We start from the raw sequence: 9,136 nt of genomic DNA on the forward strand, positions 1-9,136 counted from the left end.
CTCCTCCTGCTGTCATGGCAACTGTGCTTGGTGGTGAGGGTCTTTGGGCCACTCCTGGTGAGGGGCCTCATCCTCCTGTGCTGGGCACATACATGCAAGATGGGCCCTCTGAGGGGGCAGGTGATGTAGATGAGAATAATGGAGGAGATGGTGCTGGAGGTGCTGGTGCAGGGGATAGTGATGGAAGTGAAGAAAACACAGGAGGAGGATGGTGGAGGTAAGAAAGGTGAGAGAGATGAGGTGATAAAATGGAAGTGGAGGAGGTAATGAGAATGGAAGTGATGTCGATGTAGTGACGGAAGCAAGGGTAATGGAGGTGGTGCTGTTGATAGAGGTGATGGTGGCACAGGTGGTGGTGATGGTGTATGTGACGGAGGGAAAGGTGCTGGTGCTGATGGGGTGGAAGGGAAACTGATGGTGGAGGAGGTGCTGGTGGTAGAATTGATGCAGGTGGGGGAGGTGGAAGTGAGGGAGGTGGGGGAGGGAATGAGGTACTGATACTGGTGGTGGAGGAGGTGATAGAAACAGGAGGGATGCAGGTCGTGGAGGAGGTGATGGTGGAAGAGGTGATGCAGGTGGCATTCCCCAGTGGAGATCATCATGGAAGAGGTGGCCATAGCAGTGGCTGCGCAGTCTGAGACTGGTGGTTGGTGCCTTGGTAAGTCCAGGGCTTCTCATGCCAGCTTCCACTGCCTGCCCTGCTCTCTGGTCAGTCCTTCTCTCCCAGCCTCAGTTTTCACTTGGGTAAAAGGGGTTCATGCCCACAGCCTCTCCTCCTCCTGGGCTGCCCTGGGCGGCACAGAGACTGCAGTGGCCTTGGAGCTGGTGGGGGTGATCCTGTGCGCCAGGTGGGATGCTGATGGGGAGCCTTTGGGCTGCCTCCCCCGACACACCTCAGCAGCAGCAGCCTCCAGGCAAGACTCTGAGGGGCTGTGGGGGATGGAAAGGATGACAAAAGCTGCTCGTGGTAAACAGCTCCAACTGGAGCCTGGATCGATTCAGGCTGTGACGAGCTGTAATTAGATTGAATGCCAGGAAGGAGGGGGGCAAACAGAGCCCCTTTTTGCTGTGATCGACAAAACGTGAAGTTTTTCTCGACTCTGCTTCACCCGGCCCCTCCCCCAGCCCCTGCCTCAGGCGTGCCCATTGGGCACTTGATTGGAGAAGGGGGAGACAGGAAGGAAAGAGGCGACCTGCATCTTACTTCCCTCCCCATCTGGGCCAGTCAACCCTGATTCCTGTCCTGTAATTCCGTGCCCAAGATTGCTGAACAACTCTGGGCAAGTGGCTCACCTTCACTGAGTAGAAATATTCACCTAAGAAGAAATATTCCTGCTTATGGAATTACTGCAGGATTAAAAATAGGACACATGTAAAGTTCTTGTGAGTTTTCTGAGGGGCAATTGTATCTCTGTCCCTACAGTAAATGTAGGATGAATCTGTGAGTAAATTGTTAAGTGAATGAATGAGCGAATAAATGCATGAGTTGAAGATTACAACAGGTAGGAAAGAAGGGCTCCATTGGAATTTAAAGGCCTGGGGCTGAGTTTTGATTCTCCCCCCTGGTCTCACTGCCTAAGACCCAGCCTTCCCTTTGAAAGAATGGGGACCTGGCCCCCTCCCATGACCCAGGTTCCAAGAGTATGGGAGGTCAAGGCAATTGCGTGCATTTCCTTCCAATGTTTTTTCATGCAGATAAAATATGAACATATGTTCTTGCTCTCCCATTTTGTATACAAAGGCTGCTTGCCCTGTTCATCCCCTAGGTTTGCCTCACCGTTTTTCCATATCCATACCACACCCTCTCTCTCTCTGTCAACTTTTCAATATAGTTAAAAATACACTCTTGCCTAAGTCAATTTTCACTATTTACATTATGATTTCTGTGAATATCATCCATTGCTGAGCTACATAGAGTACTGGGATTGAATTTCCTTTCATGTACAACTGTTTGTTTTTCCAGGACTTAGTAGTTTCCAATCACAAATTCTTCCCACACTTCCCAACAAAATGCGAAATGAGCTCAGTAGGATTTCCCACACATTTAGGTTATCTCCCCTTCAGACTTTCCTTGGCGCTTCTGCTCTGATCTGGGTGGAGCTGCCCTCCTTGCCCCTGGTGCCTTTGTGCTGCTGTCTCCCAGCTTCTCCCCTCCTCATTTGGGTGAACCTCTTTTCCCTTTCTCCTAGATTGAACCACACATATCCTGAATTCCACACCTTCCTTTTTTGATTTGCCCCCTCATTTTGATGGAACAGCTCCTACAGTAGCTTTCTCACAAAGGGCGCACAGACGTCAACTTTTGGAGACCTTCAATGTGTCTATAGCTTTATTCCACCTTCATGCTTGAAGTTTGGCTGGGCATACAATTCTAGCTGAACATAATTGTCCCTCAGAATTTTAAAGGCATTGCTCCACTGTCTCCTAGTTTTTGAGAAGCCCAAAGCCACCCTGATTCTTAGTCCATCATATGGCTTTCCTCTCTGGGAGTTTTAACAATCTTCTCTTTTTTCTGGGTCTCTAAAATTTCACAAGGATAAGCCTTAGGGAGTGTCTTCTTCATTCCTTGAGCTGAGCACTTTGGGCTCCTTTAAACTGGACTTTCATGCCATTCAATCCTGCATTATTTTTTCATTATTTATTTGACAATTTCCTTCTCTAGTTTTGGATTGATTGCCTCTTGACAAAACCTGCTCAAGTTATCCTCTAACTTTATTATCATCTTCCTCTTATTTTCCATCTCTGCATCTGCTTTATTCTGTTTCCAGGAATATTTGCTTAACTTTATGTTCCAATCCTTACATTGATTCTATTCCCGCTATTATATTATATATTTAAATTCCAACGCATTTTCTGACCCTTTCATTGTCCTTTTTATTGAACAGCATCCTGTTCCTGTTTCATGGACACAGTATTTTTCTTGTACCCCTCTGAGAATATTAATTATAGCTTGCCCGATTTGTCTGTTTCTTCTGAGATCATCATGCCCCTCGCCTCCTACCACTTTTCTTGTTTATTCTCTCTCTCTCTCTCTCTTTCTCTCTCTCTTTCATTAGAGGCTTTTCTAAAATGTCCAGTAACCTCCAGCCATCACTCTTACTTAATCATAAAACCTGAAACAGCCAATAAGAAGTGTTGTGTGTTCCAAGTGAGAGGGCGATAGAGAGTGAAGTGGTGAGTCGGGTCACATGGGATGGGAGAACCTGTTGTCCCTGAGAAGTGAGCCACAGCACAGGGAACATTCATCTATTTTTGTGGACATGTGTGGACATTGATCTGGCATGCCATCTGGTTCAGACTGTTCCAGAACCAAAATAAGCCAGCTTCGTGTGTGGTCCCAGCAGGCCACTGAGGCTGGCAGTGGGGATCTGCGAGTATAGCCTGCACTCCTGGTCACTTCTGGGGAAATAGCTGGGGGCATGCAGTAGATGGGGAGGCAGGACAGGGCAGGCTCTCCAGCACCCACAATCCCGGACTGGTATGTGACAGAGAAATTGAGACTCTGATAGAGTTTGTGCTGATGTCACAAGCCTCCCCCAGCCCCTGTCTGATGAAGCCCATCTTTTTTACCCGCTGGTCCCCACTGCATTGGGGAAGGGAGTCTACTTTGGAACTGGAGCAGGGGAGAGCAGGAGCGTAGGGGCCAGCTCTGCTCCAATACCCAAGCTGCTGCTGTTTCCCCTTTGCACGCATCTGCTGGCCATGGGGCAGCTTCCTGCAGCTTCTCCCTGCTCTGTGCCAGGTGGTCCTGCGAGAGGGAGGGGTGGTCTTGCACCCCCGCATTCTCCTTAGATCCTCCCAGCTCCACAGGGCCCCTTGGGCACTTGATGGGGGCCAAGTCTGGGTCGCAGTCTGCAGTGGGAGAGGCAGGCCTGGGTGTGGGGTTCAGATATTGGAATCAGGCTGTTGAAGCCAATGTCAGCCTAATACAGGGTCCCTAAGGAGGTCAGGCCTCAGAGGACAGCCCAAGGAAGGAAGCATGGACTGTCACTACCCTTCTGAGAACTTGGTTGCCCCATCACTCTAGGGGGAGATTCCTGCGATTTGTGATGCCCCCAAGGACCTATTAATGAACTGCCTCTTTCACCCATCTACACTGAGCCAAATAACTCACATGGAGACCTTCTGTGTCATTTCCCCCAACATTGCCCGGATGTGGGCTGCAGAAGGGAAGGGGGAGCCACCAACACCAACTGTTGTACTCTTTGGGGTGGAGGTTTGGGGATATGCGCGGGGGGTGGGGGGCCTAGGCTGCAGAATGGGGATTGGAGGGTGGTGGTCCATGCCTGTGGAAGTGTGCTCACGCTGTGTCCCCTTCTTTGTCCCGTTTCCCCACCCCCACTCCTCCATCTACCTTCCCTGTGCCTCTATGCTCTCTCCCACGACTGTCGGCCCTCTCTCCTTCCATTTCTTGCTGTCTCTACTACCTTTTTACTGCCCCTGGTCTCTTCCATGTCGCCCGTCCTATTCACATTTCTGTGTTTCCCTGTGTTTTTCGGCCCTGTCTCTCCATCTCTGTGCATTTCCCGTATTTCTGCTTTCCTGGTGTCTCTGTCTCTGCACTGGGCTGTGTCCGTCTTTCCCATGCTGCTCTCGCCCGGCCACGCGGTGGCGCTGTCTCCCGGTCGCCTGCCCGTGCGTGCGCCGCCACTCGCCCGCAGCTTGCAAGCGGAAGGAGCAGGAGCAGCAGAAGGAGCGCGCGCTGCAGCCCAAGAAGCAGCGCCTGGTGTTCACCGACCTGCAGCGGCGTACGCTGATCGCCATCTTCAAGGAGAACAAGCGGCCGTCCAAGGAAATGCAGGTCACCATCTCGCAGCAGCTCGGCCTGGAGCTCAACACCGTCAGCAATTTCTTCATGAACGCGCGGCGCCGCTGCATGAACCGCTGGGCGGAGGAGCCTGGCGCAGCCCCCGGGGGCCCCGCCGGCACCGCCCCCTTCTCCAAGGCCTGAGGCGTCCGGTCCCCGCGCCCTTCCTGCCTCCACCGCCTGGGCGCTGCCCTCCCACGTCTCCCACCCCACACTCCAGGCCCGGAGACCCGCCCCAGGGGGCGCCTGGAGGAGGTGCTGTCCGGGTCCCCCACACCCAGGGAGAGGACGCAGCACCCCCCCCCCCAGCCCAAGTGCACAAAAAGGGCCCTTGTCCTCTCTCCACGCCTTCCCTCCAGGCCAAAGGAAGCCCTCCACCCTCCCCCAGAGGGTAGGGGGTGACAGAAAGGGGCTCCCCAGCTCCTTCTGAATTCAGGACGCGCAGGGGCCTCCGGAAAACCAGGGCTCACCATGTCCTCCCGAAAGCGGGTCAAGAAGCACATACTAGAAATATAAACCGGGTATTTAAAAAAAAAAATTAAGAAGAATTCCTCCTTTGCCAGCCCCTCGCCCCCGTAGAGGGAGGCAGGAGGAGGATTCCTCCCCACTCGTCCTCCCGTCCTCCCGTGGACCCTTCCCTGAGAACTCAACCCCTTCCAAAGTCGCCACGTGGAGCCGGATCCCCATGGTGCCCCCACTCACACCAAGACCCACCCCATCCGCTGGCAGAACTGACCCCACAGCCAAGAAGCCAGCTGCCCCTCCCAGCGGCCAGGTTTCCTTGTGCCAAGAATTGCCTGCCTTAACGTCTGGGGAGGGCCCCCCTCCCCCCGCAGCAGCGAACGCCCAGCACCCACAAGCGAGCACCCTCTCCCTCCCTATCTGACTGGAGGGGACTGCACGCTCAAACATGCGGGTAAATTCCAGACGCCTCCCCCCCCCCCCATCCCTCAGTCAGTTCACTTTAGCTTTAGGCACCTTGATGAATGACACACAGGGAGAGACAGACCATAGGAAACAGAAGAAGACATCCAGATTCCACAGAGAATTCCACGGACCCAGAGAGAGCATCAGAGCCCCCAGAGTCCCTGCATGCTGGGGGCATGGCGTTGCTATCTGCTTGGAACTCTCTGGAAGTCACCCACCAATCCCCAGCACTGGGGCATGCTTTGCTGGGCCAGAAGGGGTGACGGGGTGAACCTGTGCTTGCTACGTCTCTCTCCTCAGAGAAGAAGGTGGAATCTGCTTGCTCTGTTTTTTGCCAAAAAATAGAAAAAAAGAAAAAAGAAAAAATTGATAAGGGGGAAAGAAGGGTCAGAAATGAAGATGAGCACCCCATCCACCTCCCCTGCTCGTCTGGTCCAGGTGACCCCCAAGACTGGCTGGCAGCTGGATCCCAAGAACCTGCCTCCTCGGGGTTCAAGATCTGGAGGCTAGAAGGAACCTCTCCCCCCACAACCCAGTCCCCTCCCCTGCCTCCCAGGGAGGTGGCCACCCCCAACCCTTGAGAATGCAAGAGACATTTCTAGTAAAATGCCCCCCCCACCCAGGTAAAGGCTACCTCACTCAAATGTTCATGTCTGTGATTGGAAAAATCACGTCTGATACCAAAGATTTTCCCCCAAGGACTTGTGCTGGATGCTAGAATTCCCTCGCCTCCGACAGTGTGTGCAAGACCCTGCCCTGGAACCTGCCCTCCAGGTGCCACCGCCCCCACACACACCAGAGAGAGAGAGAGAGAGAGAGAGAGAGAGAGAGAGAGAGAGAGAGAATAGTGAGGTCGATGAGTGCCTTTTTCTTGAACCAAAGATGTGTGTGAAATGTTCTCTTGTCCTTATCGACTCGCTATTGTCCAGGCTTTGTAAGCAACTGGATCTGAGTGATGCTTCTACAACCGTGGGTGTTGGGGCATTATCCTAAGAGTCCCCATTCCCGCTCAGCAACCAACGCCTCCTCCCAGACACAGGTGGACATAGTCCCTTCCTTCTACCACCCCCCCCACACACACCCCGCTAACACCTATGCCCCACTGGCCAGAGCACCTGCTTGCAGGGGACAGGGCTTCTCGGACACCTCTTCTGGGCAAGTCACTTGCTCTTCCGGCATTCAAGGTCCAAGGGTCAGAGGCCAGGACCCTCCTGTTCTATCCCTTGCTGGAAATTTAGGAATTGTCTTGAGATCCTTCTGGTTGTAGAACATTATAGTGATGGTGAATTGTGGTCAGATGGGGTCAAGCCCCATTGATACAGGTCACAGAAGCGTCCCCCCCATTCCTGGGTCCCTTTCTAACACCTTCATATCACACACGTGCACACACGTACATATATACCAGCTCCCATACCCACTTCCCCACTTGGCCAGGCCCCTCCAGCAGGCTCACAACCCAACCTGAACCCCCTTGAACCCCCGCCTGTCCCCAACACCCAGCTGGTCGTCACAAACCAAAGACCATTTTCCACGCAGGGAGTGACACCTCCAGCACAGCTCCTTTGAGCCTTTGACAATTTTCTCTGAAATACCTCAAAATAGTTAATGTATAGTTTATGTGATTAAAAAAATCCTTAGCTAGTTTTTGGAATACGTGACTTGAAGCTTTATACCGTTAAATTATAATTTTGCAGACGATGGTATGTCATTTCTTTGACGAGTTCTGTGGGAGACATATTGAATGTTGGGGCAGGGAAAGCTGGGTGATGGTCAGAGGCGAAAGGTCAGAGGCAAAAGTCGGAGGGAGCGGGAAAGAGAGAGACTGAGAGTAAAGGACCAGGCGTTTACAGATTTCTTATTTAAACGGGTCCTTTAGGAAAGAGAGGAAGAGAGAGAGAGAGAGAGAGAGAGAGAGAGAAGGACACCTTTGTGTTCTCTGGCGTGTTCTGTTTTGGAGTCGTGTCTTATAAGAGTATTTATTATTCTATGTGTTCTGTGTTCAAATGTAATTTAAGAAAAAAAAGGAAGAAAAATGGAAAAAAAGACGCAATGGAATTTGATTTGATGCATGACTAATGTAATCTTTCTTGATGATAATGTACTAAGTGGAGGGATGGGGGGTGGGGACGGGCATGGGGCCGGAGCCCTGGGTTCCATGTGCATTGTTGTGTTTTGTGCCCGATGGTGCTGTTCGGGCCCCTTTGCGCTGCTCTGTTAATTTCCCCCTTTCTGAGGGTCTGTGTCCAGCTGGTGGGAGGTGGGGAGGAAGGAAAGAGAAGGCAGACAGTATGGTCTAAGCACCAAGACCGGGTTGCCACCTCCAAGCACCCACATGCTACCCGCCTATGCCCACAGGTCCTCCTTTTCCTGGTTCTTGGGCACAGGGGGTTGCCACTGCCATCTTGGACTGGTTGGTTTCACATTAGCATGAATTCCTAAGTGTCTTGTTCAGAGGAGAGAGACAATCAGTCAATTCAAGGCTTGTTGCCCCAGGCAGTGGGGCGCTGGGGTATACCCCAACTTCCCAAGATCCAAAGAACCCTCCTGAGACACCCCCCAGGACAGGCACCAGCCGAGTTCACCCAGACACCCCTAGCCTCCTTGGCCCTAGGCTGGGCCTGAATTCACTTTTCTGTCTGGCCTGGGAGGTGGGGGGATGCATTTCTGTGGAGCCCTCCTCCCAGCCTATGTTGGGACCCTGGACAACAGAGGAGCCCCCCAAAAATCATGAAAGAGGGTCTGGGACTGCCTGTGACTATTTCTGCCATGAGGCCCCACACTCCCACCAAGGGAGAGCCCACTGTCCAAGACAGGCACTTAGAAAGGGGTCGCCTCACACCCTGAAGATCAGAGGTCCCAGTTTGGAGGGCTGGGCTTGGGCTGCAGGCTCAACTCGACCAAAATGAGTGTGGGGGTGGGTATGCCGCAGGGCCCCTGCCAGCCAACCCTGCACTAGCTGGGACTGTGGCCAGTGCAGTTTCTCTGCCCAAAGCATTTAAACCACACCAGCCCATCAGAATTCTGGGTTCCTCCTTGTGGCCCCAGCAGACCCACCCCCCTCCAATACCAGAGGGAACAGAAGCCCTCTTTGCCCCACCCTCAGATGATGGGCTTAAAAGTTAAAAAAAAAAAAAATCATCATCATTGTTAACCATTGCTGTGCTGGATTTGTTTTGTTTTTCTCCAATAAATTATTTTCTAGTCACTCACATGAGTATGTCTGTTGGCTGACCGGTGTGTGTGTGTGTGTGTGTGTGTGTGTGTGTGTGTGTGTGTGTGCAGGAGGACGAGGAATGGAGCTCACCTACCATGAAGATGGGCAGAGAGGGAAGGGACGAGGGAGGAGGGAGTCCGCCTCACCCAGCCTGCCTCTCTCCACTCTGCACCCTGCCCTCTTCGGGC

The 9,136-nt window shown here is 52.7% G+C and overlaps 1 protein-coding gene across 2 annotated transcripts in view; it reads left to right on the forward strand.

Annotated features, from left to right (window-relative positions):
- The window catches only part of ONECUT3 (one cut homeobox 3), a 30,108-nt gene that overhangs the window by 13,186 nt on the left and 7,786 nt on the right, over positions 1-9,136 (forward strand). Inside the window, exon 2 of one of the 2 annotated variants that reach the window (XM_019743998.2) lies at positions 4,662-9,031. The exons of the other annotated variant lie outside the window; for it this stretch is intronic. Within the exon in view, the coding sequence (XP_019599557.2) occupies positions 4,662-4,951 (290 nt within the window). The 3' untranslated portion in view covers positions 4,952-9,031. Of the gene's footprint in view, positions 1-4,661; positions 9,032-9,136 lie in introns of those variants that run through there. 2 annotated transcript variants of the gene reach the window in all.

Source organism: Rhinolophus sinicus, linkage group LG07 (assembly GCF_036562045.2).
Source record: "Rhinolophus sinicus isolate RSC01 linkage group LG07, ASM3656204v1, whole genome shotgun sequence".
Taxonomy (NCBI): domain Eukaryota; kingdom Metazoa; phylum Chordata; class Mammalia; order Chiroptera; family Rhinolophidae; genus Rhinolophus; species Rhinolophus sinicus.